The sequence below is a fragment of the Syngnathus acus genome, chromosome 5, assembly GCF_901709675.1.
Source record: "Syngnathus acus chromosome 5, fSynAcu1.2, whole genome shotgun sequence".
NCBI classification, from domain to species: Eukaryota; Metazoa; Chordata; class Actinopteri; order Syngnathiformes; family Syngnathidae; genus Syngnathus; species Syngnathus acus.
In genome coordinates, this window is record NC_051091.1 from 8,361,562 (window position 1) to 8,383,752 (window position 22,191).

General features: G+C 43.1%; 1 protein-coding gene and 1 non-coding gene across 2 annotated transcripts; both read right to left on the reverse strand.

Moving 5' to 3' along the window:
• Positions 1-3,168: 3,168 nt before the first annotated feature.
• trnaf-gaa lies at positions 3,169-3,241 on the reverse strand. The gene has a single exon. It is a non-coding gene; the product is annotated as a tRNA-Phe (tRNA).
• Positions 3,242-5,043: 1,802 nt separating this feature from the next.
• On the reverse strand, positions 5,044-20,299 carry LOC119123284 (G-protein coupled receptor 22-like). Its single transcript, XM_037252282.1, has 2 exons — positions 19,954-20,299; positions 5,044-8,501 (listed from the first exon to the last, which is right to left on the reverse strand). Exon 2 carries the CDS (start codon positions 8,410-8,412, stop codon positions 6,730-6,732), a length of 1,683 nt encoding a protein of 560 aa, XP_037108177.1. The 5' UTR covers positions 8,413-8,501; positions 19,954-20,299; the 3' UTR covers positions 5,044-6,729.
• Between the last annotated feature and the right edge of the window lie 1,892 nt (positions 20,300-22,191).

Below are 22,191 nucleotides of genomic sequence, written 5' to 3' on the forward strand. Positions count from 1 at the left end.
CTATAGGTGGCAGTAAACAGATGGGCGCCATCTGCTACAGAAAGGAAGTGTGTCTCTTCACATCGTCTATAGCGCTTCAATCGATTTCAAAGTTTTTGAATTTAGAGATGGGAATAGAGAGGTCAAGATGTGTGTACATGGCAGATGTGAGTCCATCAATTTTAGAATGACCGCCACTTGTAGCCTCATCATCACCTACAGACGACGATCCCTCAACTCTTAAGTCATTCGTCAGTGAGCTTGTCATCACCAGCCTAAACTCAATTCCTGTTCGGAAAGTGTGTGTGTGTGGTGTGCATGAACATTGTTCTCAGACATTTATCTCTTGCGGCAAGCATGCGAGTCAGCACACTTTTGTTGACCTGGAACCCCTGTACCACCTCAAAGGGTCAAAGGAAGCCAAAGCAAAGGGTCAACGACACTGCTGAGGTCCTGAACGGGGAACATTTGCCTTACATAAGTTTCCTGTACTTCTGTAACTAAAAAAAAAAAGAAAAGCAGCATTTGTTTTAGAGAGAAATCCTACCTCGTTAAAATGAAAACAAGCCTCTCTGTTGTTGTGTTTGCATCAACATGGAGTCACTCATTACATAGTGTACAGTGCTACATTAAGGATACTAATTACATAGCCCCGTGGGAGTGATACAACTTCATGTGACTATTTACGATGTCATCTATCCTGGCCAACCTCCTCAGGTTCTTAGACGCAGGGACAAGATAATGTTTCATGTGTGCTACTTCTAAGCGGAATCAAGAAATCGATGCTGCACTCACGATCAATGAACAGTGGAACCTCAATTTAACACATTAAGAGTTAAAATCAATTAGTGGCCCAAAAAAAACCACAATTATTTTGTACTTTTTGTGGTTTAAAAGTACCATGTAATGCACAAGATTATTGTAAATAAATCTTTTTTTAAAAATGAAATTGAAAAGTTGACATTTTTTCCCCCAATTGTTTTGCTAGTGCTTGTGGAGGTGAAAATAGTATATTGATATTATTCATAGTATTGAGACAATCCTAATCAATGAGTCATTTAGCAGTGTTTTAGATAAGATTGTACTTTATTGATCCCGGGAGGGGAAATCACACCAGTATCTTCGGGGAAACAGCAAATTACTTCTTAAGAAAGAATAAAAACAATACTTCCTAAAGATATGAAGATAATTATTCATCTTCCATTTTGATAATATAAATGCTTGTAGCTGTGAGCCCTCACCTTGTAAACATACAAACACAGAGGGAAGGTTATTGCCTGGCGTTCTCACGCCATCGCACCTGTCAAGCTAGCACGTAACACACCTTCAGTCATGTCACCCGCAGAAAGACGACGTGCAGGTCCGCAGGTGTTAACCCATTGACGCTTTCGAACGTCAACTCTTAACAACTGGGACTTTTGTCATGTGGTGGAACAGCAGGTCCAACACAGGTACATAAGGAGCACGCAAATCTCTTTGGCAGCCAGAACTCAGTCATGCTTAATTCCCAGGCTATATTGAGATGGGCCGGTCAATGACATTCTTAGTCTAATAAAGAAGGCCTAGTACTTTGAGTCCTGCTCTGGATCACGTTACGCTAGGGTCTATCAGCAACTGGAGTGAGGCGAGACACGGCAAGTGGTCATACAAGAGACATAGAGATGACCTTGTAGAGTTCTCATTACAAACCTGGAAGAGAAGCTATTGATTTACCAGATACTGTAATCACTTAGGACAAACATGACCAAAGACTGAACCTCCACATTTCTTTGTTTAGTGGGTCCTTTTGTCGATTTGCTGATAAGAAAAATATATCCCAAGTTCAAAAATACACTTTGAATAAATAAAATTGCCCTCTACCACATATACTTGATCACTGCACTGAGGGCTGATATCGATTACAACCTCCCATTTTGTGCTTGGTCACATAATGGAATGTAGCTGGAGGACACAGAGAGCAAGTCAGATTTATTTTCCAAAAATTCAAAGCCAAGAACAAAAAAAAAAAGAGAAGAAAATAAGTTAAACAGGTCAGTCTTGGTACCTCAAACATCTGATTTGAGACATTGTCTCATCATAGAAATGAGCTCTCCAACTAAAGCTGAAAGGTCGGCCTCTTCCTCTTCGCCTTCTTTCCTGCCAACGTTCGAAGACTCACGCGACATGACGGGGGCCAATGAGGAAGTGAGTTGGTGAGAGGAAATATGCAAGCTAGCAGGTCTCAAAAACAGCACGGGTCAAGCAGTACAATCTCAAGTTTACATTAGGCCACACTGGCTTTTGAATTCAGGAAGTAGACTTGGGAGGGTCTGGCTAAATACAGGAAGTGCAAATGTTTTGAGTGCGCTACAAAACAAACTGCTTATCCATCCTCTCTTCTCCCCTGTCATGCTGACATACAAACTCAGCAGCAGTTATGGAAAAACAGCTGACAGAAAGACAAAGACAACATGTCTTTTGCATGGCGAAGCTTAAATGAGAAAAGAACAGGTGCTCATAATGACATCAAATGCATGGGCCCCAAATTTCGCAGTGGTATTTGGCTGACTCCCAAAAATGCTGCAATGGAACATTGTGGCAGTGAAGAAAACGATTGCCAATTGGCAGTGTGAGGTGATTATTTGTTTGCCACGTATGAACAAATGGCTTGTGCATTGTGGATACAGGTTGATAAAATTTCCTTTTTTTTTTTTCATTGTCGGGGCAACACACATACACAAACACACATACATATGAAATAAACTACTCACGTGTCAAGTTTGGGGTTCCTCTTTTTTTGGCGGACATTCCAGAAGGAAGTGAGAGCACCTACACTGTCAAAGGTGAAGAAGTGACGTAGATTAAAGATTGTTTATTGGACAAGGTCGCCCCCTAGAGATGACTTCTGGGCAGGAATTATATTTTTTCTTTGACGCACGTCTATAAAAAAAACCACATCATGTGAGGATAGTAATTACTCAAGTAAACTATTTAAAATCATAATAAGATGCACAATAATCCAGGTATCAATTAAGGCATTGTATGCGTACATGCGTTATGTGCAACTTACCTACATTGCAACGTAAACAAGTCATGACGTCAATATACGTCAATATATATATATTACAATTATAATTTTTACAAATCTTACACAAGTATGTCGTTAACGTCCTTTTGGCAAAGCAATAAAGAAAAGGTTTCACACCCGTATGCCGAAACCCGGGATCGAACCAGGGACCTTTAGATCTTCAGTCTAACGCTCTCCCAACTGAGCTATTTCGGCACACGTCACCCACATGAAATAACGCAATATTATACTTTATCTTTTGTTACTTAAGGTGAAATCGAGCCTTAAACGAGGACAATCTTAACACGGTGGAACGTCAAAATTTGCATTTTTCTACCACTTATGGCTTGCTGCGTCTTGAGTTTCTAGGTCAGGTGATGTTGTTTTAATGTTTGAACACCAGGAGTCGCTAGAGCTGCACACGCGACCATAACGCTGCTGTACAACCAATGTAATCACATCTAATGTTGGCTGCAGTGTTGCACAGGAGAGTGCTGTGATCTTACATCGACCCTCTTATGTAGATAGATAAGGTCTTAGGATAATCTTATCACAAATATACAACTGCAATGACGACTTTCTGTCAACCGGTCCCATCTTATTCAGAGGTCCTGAAAATGCATAGGGAAATTGCTATCTTTCATCCGAATTGCCTACTGAGGGGCCTCAGCATTGCTGAAAACTCCCCCATTTTTGCAAGCGTGTTATCTTTGTGAAAATTTATGTATTTTAGGGCGTCCTTGATGCAACGACTCAGAACGACCAGTTTCACATATCTAAACTAAATTGAACGTATCATTGCTGGATGGACAAAACGTCTGAAGGACCCCCGGGGCATGTTGGGGACCTCTGGGCGGCACTTGTGGCCTGCAGCTAGTGTAGGAATGTGCTTATTGCATGTCATTTGCTCGTTTGTTCTATAACGTGCACTGGCAGTTGTGTCTATCCTTAGTCTGCAATACCATAAAAATGTAGAAGTAGAATATTCTTACTGCAAAATCCACAATTTACGGTTTTAAAATTAGCGATACAGTGAAACCACAAATAAACAGCAATATGGTGGAGATGGACTACCCCTTTTTTTTCAGCAGTCTATATTAATTTAAAAAAACAATTGCTATGTGGCATAATTTAAAGCTAAATATCAATTCAGTGGGGGACTTGGAACTTAATCATTATTGTGAGTCGTTCGCTTGTAGAATTGAACAGCTACAGTAAGACTAAATACAGTGGAACGAGTGCAATGGCAAACTGTGCTAATCTGCAGTGATGCAGCGCTTGTCTCTCCCTTTATTAGTCATGTAATGTTCTGATGCCAGCTCGCACGGCAGCCCCCCCCACCCACCTCCCTCTCTCTCTCTCCACTCTCTCGCTCGCTCATGTTTTTTTTTGGTTCCTCTCTCATCCTTCAAGGTGACTTTCCTTCCTTCCAAGACACTGCAGCTGTTCCCCACTGCCCAAATGTAGATAAGAGATGAGAGCGATGCTGAACGGTGCACCGGGGAAGCAGGAGGAGAAGCACGAGAGGAAATTGGGGATGAGAAGAAGGGCATGGATGGTATGAACAGACTCACGGAGAGGTTTGCTTTGGTACAGCGGAAGGGGGATAAAAAAGTCAGCACAAAGAAGTGCATTTGAACTGTACAAGCTCAATGACTAGTGAAGGTTCATGACAATCATCACTAAATACCACAAGTATCTGGGACACAGATTCTAAATTTAGGGATCAAATACATGCGGAGAGCAAAGACACTGACAGGGAAGGACAGCTAAGGTCCTGGGGAAAATGAAAGGATGGCAGTCACCCCCACCAGGATGACCCCCTGCTGATTTCCCAAGAAAATGTACAGCAACAAAACCTCTGGTTAAAAAACAAAAAACATTTCATTTATCTTAAACATTGACATTGATTGTCAACTGATTGTTAACCGGTGTCCTGGAATGGACTGAGTCAAATCTTGCAGACAAAAAGAGATTCATTGTCGACAATTCATTCAAATACAAAAAGCCGAGATGGATCAACTCATAGATTACATTTTAATACAGATTCTGTTCTATACAATAACACAGTAATATAAATTTTTATACAATACTAACATTTCTCTATACACGGGGTCATAAATATACATTTACACACATACAGTATTAACACAAATACGATTACATGTATCTCTTTACAGTAGCTGATTTCATCACAATGGCTCTCTTTCTGTCCGGCAGATGATCTTAACCAAAAAAAAAGGAGTTGGGAGAAAAAGAAATATCTCTTACTAAAACCCAAATCTGACACTTCAATATTTACATCCCTGAAAAATGTACATGAACACACAAGTGACTTCTGTTTGGTTTACCATTAGTGTAAAAAGTGAGAGTATAATGGAGAAGATAGCCCAAAACCTGAGGTGGTTTCCAAGCCTTGAGGAGTTTATATAAACTTTGATGTGTTCTCTACCTAAGAAGTGACATAAATCTTTACTTACAGCAACACACACAATAGAATAGGGAATTGAGGGCTGGTTCTATTATTTCATGTCCAGCAAGTTCGTAAATGTTGAGCCCTGAGGAAATAGAGAAACACAGGTACAGTGTAAATAGTCAAGGACTCAGTGCTGGAGATGGCAAAGGCCCATCTGTCTCAAAGTTCAGTCCAAATTGAGAGTTTCAAATGGAACAGTAAATGATTTTCCCTTATGTCAGCAGTTCAGGAACTAGTAAATGACCTGCTGTGACTACAGAGATATTTCAAATGGACTGTTCACAAAATATTGCCCTTTGAGATCCATTGAAAAGCTGAAGTGATACAGTGGCCCGTCATATACACAGAGTTAAAACATAATTAGCTAGCCACATAGTTAAAGTCAACGCTGTTGTGTTAGCTGTATGGTGAATAGAAAACCAACAGTTGTGTGTTCACATTCTTTTTGTTCACATCTTAAGAGGGTCAACGCTTAGCTCATTTCAGTACACGCACGTAAACACAACACCGGGACCACCGTATCTCCTATGCGGCTTTCAAAACTGTTTAAAAAAAAAAAAGCCATGCCTTTGAAATGAATTCTGTTCTGCTCTAATGTAAATCAAATTAAATATCTTCTCTTTATTTTTTAACTTTTTTTTTTATTTGTACCAGTTTGCTGGTAATTTCACATTGTAAACTTCTTTGCATTTACTGACCATAACGTTTCACTCATTTGTGAAGTCTTACCCTTACCTCTGTAAACAAGACATTCAGCACCACACGCATATTTCATGAACCCAATTAAGGCTTGAAAAGAAGAGGGAGGAAAGAAAAAAGATTGACTTCAAAATTTGTTCTCACTGAGAATTCATGTGCAGATAGATCTAGATGTTTGTGTGCTTTTTTTTTTTTTTTTTAATGACTAAGCGCAGATCAGTGTGCAGTGTATGTGTATGTGTTGTGATTCTGTCTGTGCACATGCTTGGAAAAGCAGTTTTTAAATAATCATCCAAAACTTCTGCTCGATGGTGGGACATTTTCAGGTGTGGTATCACCATTATGTGTTCCCTATGCTGCCATGGAGACAGTTCAATGCGCTCAACTAGCTTACATTGGGTGGCTCTTGTTTGGACCCCATGACTCTGGGCTCCTCATCTGCCAGATGTCGTGGGATCTGTCCTTTGTAAACGAATGGCTTCTCACACACATGCAAGGATATACACACACCATTCATCAACAGAAAATGTCATTCCCTCACCGCCTCGGTGAGGCATCGATCAGTGCCGTCGCTGGCCTCCACTCGGGGCTTGCGACTCTTCCTCTGGCCTCCCCCCTCCACCCAGGAGTTATGAATAACCGTCCCACCGATGGGAGCTGGGTCCACCTGAAGAAGGGACACCACCCTTTTCTTGACTCGTGTTTTCAGGGCCCGGCGAAGCTTCTGCCTTGTGAAGGCGTAGAGCAGAGGATGGAAAATGGTTGTTCCGTAAGCCATCGCCAAGAAGCAAAGACGGATCCGTACTAAACCGTCGCTCGGGCCCATACACAGGATCAGAATGTTGACTGCGGACAGCGGAGCCCAGCATCCCAAGAAGGTGGATATAATGATTAGGGACATTTTAAGGACACGACGTTGGCGCTCCCGACGGTCCCTGTGTCTACGAACGGCCCGTCTCAAAGCAATGATCGCAGAAACCGAAGCTTGGACACCCACGGAGGAAGCCGGGAGTGGGGAGGTGGCGTGGGTCTGCATGGATCCTGAAGCAGGAGTCGGAGAAGCAGGGGTGGCAGGTGTGGTGGCGACGGGAGTGGTGGCAGCCGTACTGACGGTCGTGACCGTTGCGCCGCTGTCGGATATCCCCTGGGGCATGGAGGAGAGCGGCGGCGGGGACGTGGGCGTCGGGGTGGGAGACGGAATAAGGGGAGGATGAGAGAGATTCTGGTTCTGATTGGAGGACACTACCTCTGTTGGCAAGCTGAGGTCCTTTTTCTTGGTCCTCCTGCAGCGTATCCTGCAGGTCGAGTCCTTTGTACGGTTACTCCTCATCATGTGGGAACCTATTCGGATGTTGAGCGCCTGGAGGATGCGGGAGTAGGTGAACAGCATGACCACCACAGCGATGAAGAAGCAGGGCACTTGGAGCAACAAGTGGTAATACATGGCCATTCCCGTGTAGTAGCCTTGCCCCCCGATGCACAGCAGTGTTCTGTTCTGCCATATCGGAGAAAGGTGGTGGGAGGCCGAGGACGGGTATGTTGAGGGTAAAACCGAAGGTGCGAGGGAAGAAAAAAGTGTCGTCGGTCCTGTAATGGACTCAAGGTCATTGTTCGGGCCCCCTTCCTCCTCATCCTCACTGTCCTGAGAAGAGAAGAAGTCACCCTCAAGGAAAGGCAGGAAGAAGACGGCCAGAGAGACGAACCACACGGCCGCCAGGAGCAGTCCGGCACGGCGAGGGTTCAGGAGCCGACTGGCTGGACGCACAGAGATGTCGTAGCGGTCCAAACTGATCACCAGCACATTAACAGCTGTGGCCACACTGGTGAACGTGACGCAGGCTTCGTGGAAGCAGCACAACGTAGCCAAGCTGCCCACGCCGCTTCCGTTGGCCGGCAGCAGGATGACGGCCACCGTCAGCGGCACACACAACACGCACACCAGGATGTCCAGAACGTGGAGGTTGACGGTGACCAAGTTGCTGACTGAATCCACCAGGTTGGATTGGGCGCAGTAAAGCACGAGTACAGTCAAGTTGCTGCTGAAGCCCAGGACCAGCTCCAGTATCAGCACTGTGGTCAAAGACACCTGGAAGCCAAGCGGATATGGGGCGCTCCAGTCCTCCTCCACTCCACCCCCGCCCCGTCCATCCAGGAGGCCTACCCCCTGACCATCGCTGGTCTCCGGGAGGTCACGATAGCCTTCGGTCTCCATTGGTGCCGCGGCACTCCTTTACACATAGCAACAGCTGCTACCACGCCAATTCATCGTCATCGATGAAGATGGGGTGTCAGGGTGATCTTCTGCGAACAAAACAAACGGGGAGGAGAAACAGAAGAGGTGTTTTTATTCAAGTCCAACTTCTGTTGCCAGATCCTAAATACATTTGTGAGTAAATCGGGGCGACATCATCATAATGTGCCGTGAAATTTGTCTTATGCAAACGATGAGCGTTGGCTCACTAAAGGTTGGGAAACATTCCGCAGAGTCTTGATTTGTGCGCATTAGCAGGGGATCATTGAACAGCTAATAGATTTATAAAAGACACACAAGTTTGAAATCCCTTCCAGAAATACTTCCAATTGTGCACTGAATATAATATAACATTCTGTTCAAGCTGAGTAGGCGGATGCATGATTATGCAATGTATATTAAATGGGTCAGAACGTGTGTGTGTGGTCCGCAAACCCACAGGAACGCTAGCTAGCCCACTAGCGGGTATCTTTCGCTTGCAAATTGCACACAGCTTGATGAGAATAAAAGCTGATTTAAACGGCGGGTATGCCAATACGCCGTAAAAGGATCATTTAAAATACAACGAGCGGAATAAAACTGTCAGCTTCAACCTTCCTTAGTAAAGGTAGCGGGATGGGCGTGAGACTGTGTGCTGAATGTCAACGTCGCAGACACCCGACTGAGGGTGGCAGCAGTTAATAGTTCTCACAGGGGGACGTAATGAAGACGAATGGATCAATGATCCACAGACAGTGGCACATAAACAAGCCTATCAGAAAAAGAGCAGCTCTTCACCCCTCCCTCACATCCCATCTTAATCTGCTCCCACTTTGCTTCAACTGGAAGAGACAGACTGTTTTGCATAAAGGTGACAGTATTCATGCCTGTCTGCATGCTCTTGTGAAGATAATACAGTAGGAAAGGCCAACTGTCATAAAGGGACATCCAGCGTGATATAAAATCCTTTAATACAGTCTCTAAACTACAGTGAAACCTTTTAACGAGAATGAATGAATTACAAAGTGAATGCATGAACTTGAGCTCACTCCAATTTGAAACCTGGACCGCATTTGACGTTCCTCTGTGTAAAGATGGTGCCTTGTTGAGCCTTGCCCCACTGTTGACCTTTTCTCTGGCATAATTGCTCTTCTCACCCTCTTGTGCGCCCTTTTCGCTTTGTTTTATTTCACACCTTCCTCTCCCATTTGTCAAGAGGGAAGCAGAAGTTTGTCCCGAATGGAACGGTGGTTCATCTTAATCCACTAATGGGTTCCACGGGGTTCGCCGTGTTGCTGGAGCATTGATTTGAAGCATCATCGATCTGACGAGCTCGGGCAAGAGCGCGTGCAAACACACTCCCTATCGTCCTCTCACAGACACCTGTGATCACATTTGAAGTGGTACCTACCAACACTTGTGATTGTTGTTAATTTAGAGTGACACAGGTCACAATATCGTTTGTTGCAAGAGGAGAAGAGGAGAAGTTTGAGATGAGGAGTGCACTACCACATCACGCCAGAGAAAATGACTGGGCTCAAAAATCACTGAGAAGCCACAGATCTTTAAAGAGGCAGCAAAAGTGTTAATTAATCCCAAATGAACGAGCTGTTTGGTACAAACGACACAATGTTCTTACAAAAGAAGATTTTGCACCGTGTTTCTGCAGTTGTCAGGCCGCCATCAGGTCCTCATTAGATGCCATTATCACTTAACAAGGGGTTAATAGAGAACTGTTGAAATGAGCAGGCAAAGAAGCTTTCACCAAGTGTAATTGATGCCATTCTCTGACTAAGTGCAACAATGACAATGCCAGTTTTGTGATAATGGACATCGTGTGTGATGAGCTGGGACGAGACTCAAAGGGACACAGACAAAAGAAACTGTCTGCCTTTGAGGGGAAATGTCAAAGCCCTCATTGGAGGTAGATGACGATCTAACCTGCCGATGGGGAAAATACAGTACAAAGTCTGTATCATTTATACTGTGATCAACATTGGGAATGAAATTCCCAGAGAGGTCAACTTATGTTATTTAAACTCCGATGTGAAATGTTTGACATGTGAGCCAGCCAATGACATTCCAGTATACTAGCGTCGTACCACCTCAAAAAATGACCAACATAAATTCACGCTGCGTTCAGTATAGTCAGGCGAATGTACACATAAACGTTTGTAAACAAATAGTACTAAAAATAGACTGGCTGATAAATACGTATGCTCCATTTGCACATTTAATTCAGAGATTCTTTCATGTGCCACCAGAGGGAGCCAAATACCACACTTTGAGAAACACTTGTACGGAGATTATACGGTACGAGACGGCACGTCCGGATTAGAAATGAGACTGCTTTGAAAGAATACATGTCGACTAACATTTTGAAATCCCCCCCGAAAGAGAAGAAGGCTCTTAATTTGGTAACCTTGTTACATCCAATCTGTCGACTGATCCTGTGTACCACTAATATGTGTAGCTTCCTGGGCCCTGCTGGCAGGATGATTATTGGTGTCAGCATGTTAATGGTTGTCAAGGCTTGACTGTACCTCATGCTGTCATCATGCAAACCTCCAAGCCGCATGTGCTGTACGGACACGAGCCAATCACATCCATATCGTGTTTACTTTTTTTGTTTTGGACTGAGACTTGTTTCTTGCCAGGGACTAAATTGCTTTTGCATAACATGTAGCAGTTTTTGTTCTTGGCACAGAGAACAAAGTAAGGAACCATGCATGTTGACAACGGCAGATGGGAACAAAAACAAAATGGAGTGAAGTAGAAGAGCTACACGATGTCTGCTGTGGGAAATCGAGGCAATCGTAGTAATATAGTAAATATTTGGGCATTATCTGAAGATGTTATAAAAGAGCCTCTTTCTTTTGAAGGGCTTGTAAGTGCATCTAAATTCAACATATGTACTTGGATACATGACTGCACTGAAACGTTAGGTTAAATGAATAGAGGGTCCATGTGCATACGTGCAATTCTTCAAAGTGCTTCTCAGTCTTGGTCCTAGGGGACCCCGAGCCTGCGTGTTAGATGTTTCTATTTAGACTGAAGTTAAAAGGTCCGCAGTAGGCTCTGTTGATGCCTGCTGAGGGCCTAATTATTCAATCAGAAGTGTAGGAGTACGAAGTGTGATGAAAGCTCAAAATTAAAACAAATCCATCAAAGCAATCAACGAGCGGCTGATAATAAAATCGCTATCATTTTTTTTTCCCGGTGGCATGAGATTTCCCATAACCATAAACAGCTCAAGTGATATTGAAAATAGATGGATGTTTTATTGTTGTGTACTCGATAATAGAAATTGTCGACTCGGGCTTTTTTAAAGTGCACTTCCAGTCTAGTGAACCTGCTGGCAAAACCTGACAAACTTTTGAAGGCACCCTGTCCTTCATGCTGCCTGCGTGCCGGGGTGTCAAGCCACCGCTCCTATTATTTTGAACGTCCCCTTCAGAAGTGCATACTCACCTCTCGCCAAACACTCGGTATTCAATATAAAATCCCGGTTCCGCCTAGTGATGGGGATAATTGTCACAGCCTCAGCGTGCCAACCGACTACACACTCACCAAGATGGAAGGCATTGTCGCTGTGTAGAACGGTTTACTGAGCCTTGAGAAACTTGTCATCTGCTTCTTCTATTATGGATTTATTTCATTGTTACACTGTGAAATGTCAACACAAATGGGGAGGCGAGGAGAATGCTTTGATTCTGCGCGACACCAGAAGTTGACATTTAGGTAAGATGGGAAAGGGAAGCGCTAACCAAGGAAGGAACAGGATGATAGCGCATGCAGCACCCTGTCTTACGGATTCCCGATGTCCGCAGTGAAACAATTGATCGATGCTTTCATTATCTCACTCCAGTCTTCTCGAAGCGCAAACGGCATGTAACCAGCAGGTGGCTAGGAACATCTGTGGCAGGCCCTCAACGCCACGATTACTATAGCTACAATGCTGTGGCTCAATTTCTTACAGCGTGCAAGACTCGGGCAACACTTTCTTAAATCCTAACTTTTTTTTTTAGACCATCAAAAACCATCGTCAATAATAAAAGAACCAATGCACTGTGCCAGTAAATGCAGCAATGCACAAAACAATTGATTCTGTTCATTTCAGATTTTTGTGTGGTAACTTGAAGCCAGGTAGAATTAAAAAAAAGAAAAGCAACAAGAAAGACTGAGGGATTGAAGTAATATATTGCATCCATAGCCGCTGGCAAGGATGTTGGCGCCATAATAATTGCTTCATAGATCAATACAAAACATTCCCATATGCCGAAAAGACCCAGTCTACTGTTTGCATGACACATGGGGCTGAGGACATTGTGCCCCTGGATAAAGTGTTCACAGGAACAGAAAGCGTCAAGATGGCTCACATTAAAAGAAAAATAACATTGAATGGGGATTATGGGACAAGTTAGACACTTTAATTCCATAAGTGAATATATTCACTGTTGGTTCCGTTTCCATGGTAGCAGATGTAAAGTCTCGTAAAAACCTCTCAGCCATGATTGGAAAACAATCCAAATCAAAAATAGTAAGTAGAGCAGAACTATTCTTGCCTTCTCAATGACATATTCCTACACCACTTCACAAACTAGTCAATTCATGTTTATAATCTCAAAATATTGTACAACAAGACCGATGACCTTCCAGTACGCATTTAAAAGGAAAAACAGCACCCTCTGTTGGATATGGTGGGGCACTGCCCCTCCTGTTCCCAAAAATTAAAGTTGCCTCTGTTTTTTGTTTTTTTTGGTCATATTAGAATAAAACCAAATGTGCCATTTTTCTGCAATATAACTTTTTGAAATGGTTCATAAAACAATGTTTACACTATGTAACAGCAACAGCATGCTCCCAGTGTCAAATTATCAAATTGTACTGGTGCAAAGCAGTTTCTCACCGCCGCCCACACGGCACACCCACAGACACCCACACGGCTCCTTGCACATGCTCCCCGCCAGCACGCTCACTGCGGATGAGGCATGTGACGGATGGCTGTACGAAGTGCAGGACATACGAAACGGCCGAATGACTTGGGAGGAGTAGCTAACGGAAGTTTAGATAAAAATTGGAGGTGAGGTGCAAAGAATGGATGATGGATGAAGGGTCGTGGGGGGGTTGCGCAGATGGATGCGGCGTGGTGTGATCGCTGGCGGGGGATGTTTGCTCCCTGCTTGCCACCTCCATCCATCTCCTTTTGGAAATGTCCCAGTCGGGCCACCTCGCTCCTCATTTCATCCCTCTTCGACTTACACATGTCTGCGTTTCTGCTTGTTGCACGCCATCATGTTTTCTTACTATTCAGTCGGGAAAGTTGCCAGTGACCTCGCTCACATAATGTTATGACTAAGTGTTTTTTTGCTCATCCGTGACAAGAGAAAGAGCCTGAATATTCAAATCTCAAAGAGGAAAGTGAATGAGTTACACTAACCTTTAAATTCTACAATCACCATTTGCATGCAAGCTTGAGCAAAAACAAAACAGGACCTATTAGGGGTTCAACAATGAGTTGACTTTGCTACTTCAAGAATTAAAGCTTCAGTTGAGCTCTGAAAATGTCTGTCCAATATAGCGACAGTTTTTATACATTGGTGTGAATCGGAAAGTACAAAAAGAAGCTAGTGGTGGATGAGAATAGCGTTTAGCCTTGCTAGCTTTGGCTAAAAGAGGCAAGCGAAACTTCATCTTTGTTGTCAAAATGTAATACCAATAACGTGTGGGCAACAACTGTGTGACAACAAGAACTAATAACTCCCGACTTTCATCACGTTATAGTCGACTACAAAAGAAATTTAATATTTCATCCCCTATGGCACGCTGTGCTGAGCAAATAGAGTTTCCATGAACCAATTTGGAGCAATGAAACTTTATGGATGGCTGCATAATGTAGTCACAGTAAATTCATCCCCATTCAGCTCAGCAAGTGGTCCAAAGTTTTCTTCACTAAACCAATTACTATACTGAACACAACCAATGTAACTTTTACATTTTACACAATATAACAAAAAATATCAACGCATGCCATTTTGGCTGAAGAAAAACAAGGACGTCCTGACACGTTATATTCTGAAACTGATCTACCAGATCATCAATAAAGAAGCAATAGAAGTCCAGTTAATTATCACATCCGATAATCCATACAGTGAGCTGTACGTAAAGAAAAGATTTCAGTCCCTAGGCAGCCGGTCCGCAGGGTGCAAGACATCATTACCACTTGACAGCTTGTTCGATGGATTTCATTTGTTCCCGCCATTCATTAGCGGCGCAGCTCGGCACATTATATGCGGCGATGACGTCCCTAGCCTGCAATTTTGCCATTACACGTGCCGCCCATCAATAAGCTCTAATCAAAGCCGCCGCGCAATCACACTTCTTTAAAACTGGAGGAAATCAAGATAAAGTGGCAAAGATGCCGAAATCACAGTCAGCGCTCGCATCCCACAGTCAATGATGATGATGACACTTAGACAATAAGATCATGATCAAGGGGGAGCGTGTATTATACGTGTAGCGTGCTGGCAAGGACGCCTACATACCTTCTGCTCACTTGAGTGTTCCATTACAGCGCCATTTTACACGCGTACGCAGTGGGAATGCACAATGCAACTGTTGCACTGTGTTGTTGTGACTAAATGGAGAAGTCTTTGCGCGAGGTCATCTGTCACTTTGGCGCGGCTCACGATAACAAGGACTTGTGTGATAACAAGCCTCTTTGCTGTTCTTTTCTAAGGCTTCAATAAGCTTTTGTGCGGCGGCCTTCAAGTCACACTCGGCCAGGTGGTTACGTGCGAACATTTCCATTATGGATGTCGCTTCTATTAGCTATTGTAGATATGAAAAAGTTCACACACCCCTGTTGATGTCAGGTTATATTTTTAAAAAGAGAGGAAGTAAAATGAAAGGACTGAAATATTGAGGTTGCACAAGTGCGCACACCCTCTTATAGTAACTGGAATGTGGCTGTGTTCAGAATCAACCAATCTTTTCCAAATGTGTTAATGAGAGACAGCGCTCATTAAAGTGCCTCTGATTAACCCAAAATAAATTTCAGAAGTTCTGGTTGGCTTTCTATGTTTTTTTTTTTTGCTTTCTAGCAGAAGGCCGAAGCTTAATAAATCAATTAGGCTTTTCCTGGAAAGCAGGAAAAGAGAACATTTGAGATGTACAGGTTATATTTATCATATTGTTATTTGTGGATAATATTTTGAAAAGTAAACTTTTATTAGTTTACCCATCTGTTTATCAGATAGCAGACGGCTTTCTGATTCATTGATGATTATAAATGGACTTGGGTGCCGTTATGTTTCCAGTGGGTGGATGGCTCCTCCGTTGTGAGTCACATGGTAGAACTTCCTATATCTTATGTTATCCACACCAAATTGGTTCTTCATTTTCATACAATATGCAGAACAAAGCACGCAAAGTGTGTTTATAAGGAATTAGATTGCTGCTGTGGAGTGGACACTTGGAAAATGCCTCCCACCTTGAATTTGGTTTAGTCTATGTCTGAGGAAGAGTATTACAGTTTCATCTTTCAAGAAAACCAAACTTGCCATTTTGTCGATTGCCGACTTGGCAAAAGCGGACAGTCTCTCAGTGCACGATTGGGGGAATCTTCTCTTCTCGTATAATGTGGCTGCTTCCACTTTCTTTCTCACACTTGCTACAACATGTTCACTCTTCGAGGCTTCTTCTTATAGTTGTGGTCCATACTTGCCTCCAACAACATCCAATAGCAGAAGCACTCGCTATTTCTGCACCTAAAATTGATTTTTGGTGCTGTTATATTTAGGCACCATGTTATGCAACGCTACTAAATATATGCAGGAAGGAGGAGAAGAACAAGTAGGAACCATCACGACAGGAAAAGACGTGACAACAAAGAAGTGGAACTGATGAGGTAGGTTAACATGATTAAGCTGTTTCGCTCAACAAAGCAATTAGCACTAAATTATTGCCATTTATCTACTGCAGACAGGACATTGCTGGGCAAGAGGTGAGCACATCCTGCAGGTGTTCCTTCATGACAGATGGAGGTCGAACCTCGGGGAAAACGCAACACGGGTTCATCTTATAAATGAAAAGATAAGATTATTATCCATCAAAAAGGAATGTGGTGAATATTTTTTAAAGATGCCAGAAGTGTCCTTCAAATTTTATGGCTTCTCTTCCAACCCCACCTCCCTCAGAACCAATCGTAGCCATTTTGTTGTCATGATTCAAGTATCAACAACCTTGGAACACAAGAGCAATGGGTTGAGCAGACGACTGACAATACAAGATTGTCCGTCCAACTATTTCTATAGCGCTGGTTGTCATTAGTGTCACGGGTTAGCGACAGCTTATCACAGCTGACTTTGGCCAAGACCTTTCTGTTGTATCAGTGTTAGAAAAACAAAGGTCATGATGACAAACAACACTATTGTTTGAAGCAAGGAAAAGGAATAACAATGAGCAGCACACACAAAGTCAGCCATTGTGTACTTAAATCATTCCGTCACGTAATGGCAGCAATTTTAGATGCACAGTTTGGGTGAAAATCACTCCTGATTTTAGAATATAAGCTTGTCACTACCAGCTTGGAAGAAGAAAAATATAATTATGGTAAAATCAAGTGTGATTGTCTTATGAAAACATTTTTGATGCTAACTCAGAGTAGAAGTAGGATGACTTTTTTTTTTTTTTTAAGTATATCGCACTTTGATGAAACATTGCAATCAGTTTATGTCTTAAGAAAGTGTTAAAAGTCCAAATAAAGCACTTAGGTGAATTTCTGACATACACATGCAAGCCACATTGTGTGCAGCAGATGGCTCATGCTCAGTCCGTAAAGTGTTCATACGTGCCCTGTAGTCCATACAAGCATACTTTCCCAGCTCTTGATAGTCAATTTCAGCCAGCTCACAACACTGTGCTGCTGTGATTTATCGCTCTGCCTCTTCTATATATTGGGTATCTGTTTTTTTTTTTTTTTTTATACACCATCCACCTGATTTTTTGTCCCACTGCGCTAAGATCTCTTCACCTTCTCATTTGCACACACAGGCGCTCTTCAGCGAGCCGTGCTGTTTACTAAACAGGTGATAAAGCGTTGTTAATTTGACATTGCAAAAACAAAGGCTAGGTGAGTTTTTTTGGATTTTCTTTGTTTTGCACCAAAAATTCTGATCGTGTATATAGTAAATATTTTTTGCAGCCTCCAATTTAAGGCAAAAACACCTTATCCAAAAACTGCACCTCATCTGAATAATTAAAATCCCAGTCAATTAGATCAAATACTGTGCAATCTATATTGAATCCAATGCAAGCAAGAAGCATTTTGAGGACTCCTTTGTATGACAATGGAGCAGCGCTTACATAAATCTTGCACACGAGGGACGCCTCTTTAATCGGCTCAGCGAGAGTCCGGCCATCCACTCAGCAACGGCATACGTGAAAGGTAGAAAAGGCCCACAAGTGGACACACATCGTATCACTTTGCTCATCGGCGAGCAAGTAAATACGACAGCCGGCCTCAGCGGCGCTGCGGCGTCTGGTTGCAGAGTGACTGCTGGTGGAACATTTCCCTCATAAGCAGCATCAAAGCATCTCTATAAATACATGCATACAACACAAACTCTCAATGACCCACATGCAATGCAAATACATCAGCGGAGAGCAAATGGAAAATACTTTCTAATCATTTCAGAGTGAGAAAGTATGCAAACATGCAGCTGAAGTAAACAGCGCAGGAGAGATGGGCTTTAGTTGACATTTGCAATCATTGCATATTTGAATCATTCTGATTACTAAAAAGTTCAATTTGGGCTGAGCGATCTCAGGAGCTGAGGTTGCATATTAATGAACCGAAAAGAGAAATTTAGAGGGAAGCGTTTAAATAGGACGTATTAACATCAAACCACATGATTGCGAATGATTAAATAAACATTTTATTACTGAAATAACAATAAAATAAAATGGCACCTACATTAAATGGGAGTTGGCAACTTTCAAAAAACATTTTTTGACATAGTTGTTATAATGGTTAATGTGAATAATGAGTAAAATGAACGGGGGGGGGGGGGGGTGTCATCAGCCGTCACTGGCCCCATCTTGTGCCTCCAATTTTCCATTTTATTTACAAGAAACAACCAGTGAGAGGAAGAAAATGTAACTGATGAGCTGTCAGCCATTTCTTGTGCACTCAGGGGCACGCACACATAGCATAAGTCAGCCCTTAAGATTCCAGAGCAGGCATACCTCCAAAGGTTGTTTCACCTCTGACGTGGTGGTTGCTTGCAAATCCAAATAATGACTAATTGGCTAATCACGAAAGCCAGTTTAACAAATATGACAAAAAAGTGTTTGTTTTTAAAACTCTTCCCTCATTTTAAATTACCTTGTTGATAGATATTAAATTGTGTTTAATATTGTTCTGTTTATAATGTAGTTTTTATTTAATTACCTAATTGAGCTCCAGGAGACGGACGGACAAAGCAATCGAAAGAGACATCAGTGTACTTTTACACTGCTGCAAATTCCCCCCCAACCATTTTCTATCCCATTTATTCTCATTAGAGTTGCAGGTAATTGGAGCGTATCCCAGCTGACTGAGTGAGACAAGAAGTATCTCCTGGAACGGTCGCTAGTCAATCACATGATGATAGATGAGTGACATTTTCGAAACGTGGAAGGACGCAGAGTAGCCTACACAAGACCATGTGAAGTTCACACCGAGATTCAAACCCAGATCTCCTGACTGTGATGCCCACATGCGAACCACATCCCACGGCAGCCATTCCACTCAGCAAAAAACAATAAAAATGGGTTTAGGATGGCGTCTCGATAGAGAAAATGCAAACAAAAAGCAATGAATGTAAAGTTGAGCAGAGGCTCGGCGGTCTGGTGCTCAGCGATCGCGTGACACCTGCTATGCATACGGCTAATTGGGACCTTGAGCATTGGCGTCATCCTAATGAGATGAGATGCTACTTTTGCACCACGCTGCTGTCACCGTGCAATTTCACCAATCTCATCAGCACATATGTGACACACTGGTGGCATGCTTTTTCAAATCATGTCACATTTCCAATTCAAATGTGCCAATTAGGAGACCTGTAGAGGAACATGGAGATGACGCATGCCAAGGTGCATGATTGTCCCGGGTGATTAACGCCATTTAAAAGCAATTTGGGCGAGACAATACAGTTGCAGACATTAGTTGGGGAAGTGATGCATGCGACCCCCAAAATGAGTATCGCGTTAAGCGTGGCCCGTCCATGTGACTGCATGGAGCCCATCAACAACAACCACCACCAGCATCACAAAATAATGCACTCACACACTTCAGATTACAAAGTGCATGTTTGCATTGAGGACTATTCTACTACAAACAATCGGGTTAGTTATTCCATTGTCCCTATTTTTCATTTGTTAGACACGGAGAAAATATGAAGAAAAAAAATCCTTCATGTATTTTCCTTCTATTTTTTTTTCAGTTTTTCATGGATTTATGCAGCTAAGAAGTCAACTCACCAGTATGAAGAGTGGGAACTTGGTTTACATCCTACTGCAGGGGTCCGTCTCCGCTTCTGGACCGGGTTCCACTCCGGTGCTCCCCAGGACAGCCGGCGGACAGCCCCAAAACGTGAGCAGAATATTTCGCTCCCCTTTTGTCATAAATATTACATAGGCAGGCGGTGGTGGTTTGAAGATGGTTGATGGTGGTGGGGAACTTCCACCGCGGCAGCCTCGCCGTCTCAGCGTTTAAATTCCACGCTCTGCACTCCACTTCTCCACTGCGCCGCAGCGCACTTTCCACCGCATCCCACAAACGGACCGGCCGAACGCATCTGCTCTCAAGCAGTCTCTCTGATACGCTGATCTGCAGGAGGATGGAGGGAGGGTAGGAGGGATGGAGGGAGGGAGGATGGAGGGTGTTTGTTGGAAGGGGGAGGAGTCACGGATGCGGGAGTACAGGGATGAGGGACAGGAGTGTGCGCACGAGACAGGGAGAGAGGCAGAGACGCTTTTCACAAGGACGACCTGAGATTCCTCAAGGGTGAACACTCTCAATTCAAGCAGATTTCCCAATTACGTGCATCCCCGCATTTCCTTTCACACATACACACGCACGCGCACAAAAAGAGATGCAAACGGATGCCGAGCACCTCAACGTGTAGGGAAGCCATATTTTTTTTTTTTGAGAGGGATGTAGGATTCCACATCACTCTATAGCGGGTGCCAATGGAATCAACCTCTTCTGTCGTGAGCTTCCACTTTGTCACAATGAGCTATGAGCAAGGTCACAGTCTGTTTAAACGGTGACCTTGGTCATGCCATAAATATGAGGTCCGCGTCCCCTGCTGCTGACATGCACACACTTGTTAGAGGACCGGCAGGAGACATAAAGTCAATGTGAGGAAAGGGATGAGGACGGGGATGGGGTTAAATGTGAGGTGAGAACACCTGCATAGGGCGGCGTCCATGAGCAGATGTCAGCGGCGCACTGCTCCACACATCTTGAGGAGAAAAGCCTGCTGGAATGGAGCTTTTTTTGTTTTTATCATCGGCCAATAATGAACACAGCGTGATTATTATACGGCCATTAAATATGCATGGGTGTGTGCAAAATTGGATCAGTGATGAATAGGAGAGTTTAATGCAGTAGATGCACCTTGCACATTTTATAAGGTGTCACAGTAGTGTGAAAATATTTTTCTCAATGTCCTTCTCTAGCGTTATTTTTATTTTATTTTTTTTTAAATCAAACACAAACATTAATCTGTGTTACAAAAATATTTTGGTTGCTTTGTGTGCCTCTCGTGTGTTGATTTTAAAGGACACGAAAGGAGCCATTTTGATTTGGCTGTGAATCATGTCGGCTGTGTTCACGCCCACAACGGCGCAAACGCCCATTTTTAATTGCACCAAGCGCCATGTGCCTGCAAAAATATCGAAACTTAGTCTCGCCCACATTGTGGGTATTTTAGACTGCTCCTCGCTGGTATGGGACTGGAGCCCATAGTGTTTGAATTTTCATGGATATTTCGACACACACTTGCAGCGCCGCATTCTGCTAATTGACGCAGTTTTTTCTCTTTTTGCTAATTAGTTTTTTTTTATTCTGATCATTTTCTGGAAAGTGGATTTGCAAGCTATAACGTTCAGCTTGCCGCCCTTTTCAATCTTATCGGGAATGTTTAATTATGGGGTTTGAGGCAAGGAGGCATACAAGGTCGGCGTCAAAGACATAGCTGCTTATGTTTCTAAATATGGTTCCTTGCTGGTCCTAATTTCCATGTTTGGCCCAAGTATGATCGCACAGTATGACATAAATCTCTTACGCTCTCAGCTAAAAGGTGTTAGGCGTGCACAGTCACACCTCACCAGGCTTTTTCTGGAGCCCACCTTTCACATCACATTTACCAAACAGGACCATGGCAGGGTTATTTATTCATTTTTCTTCATTTTTCAGCAAACACAGATGTGCGCTTGCTACCGTTCAGAATCTCTTGTGAAAACAGTGACATGGCTGGCCAGCAATTAGGAGCATGTGCCAAACACCCACATGCCGTATGCTTGTGCCACTCAGACACATACACACACACACACACACATACACCTCCCCAACACACACATACGTTAGAAGAAACCAAATGACAACACTTGCACTGACATGAACACATATAGAGTTTAGCACGTCACTATTTAAGCGAATCGACATTTTGAAGCTCTAACTTTCTGATTGGATACTTCCAACATTTCTATATA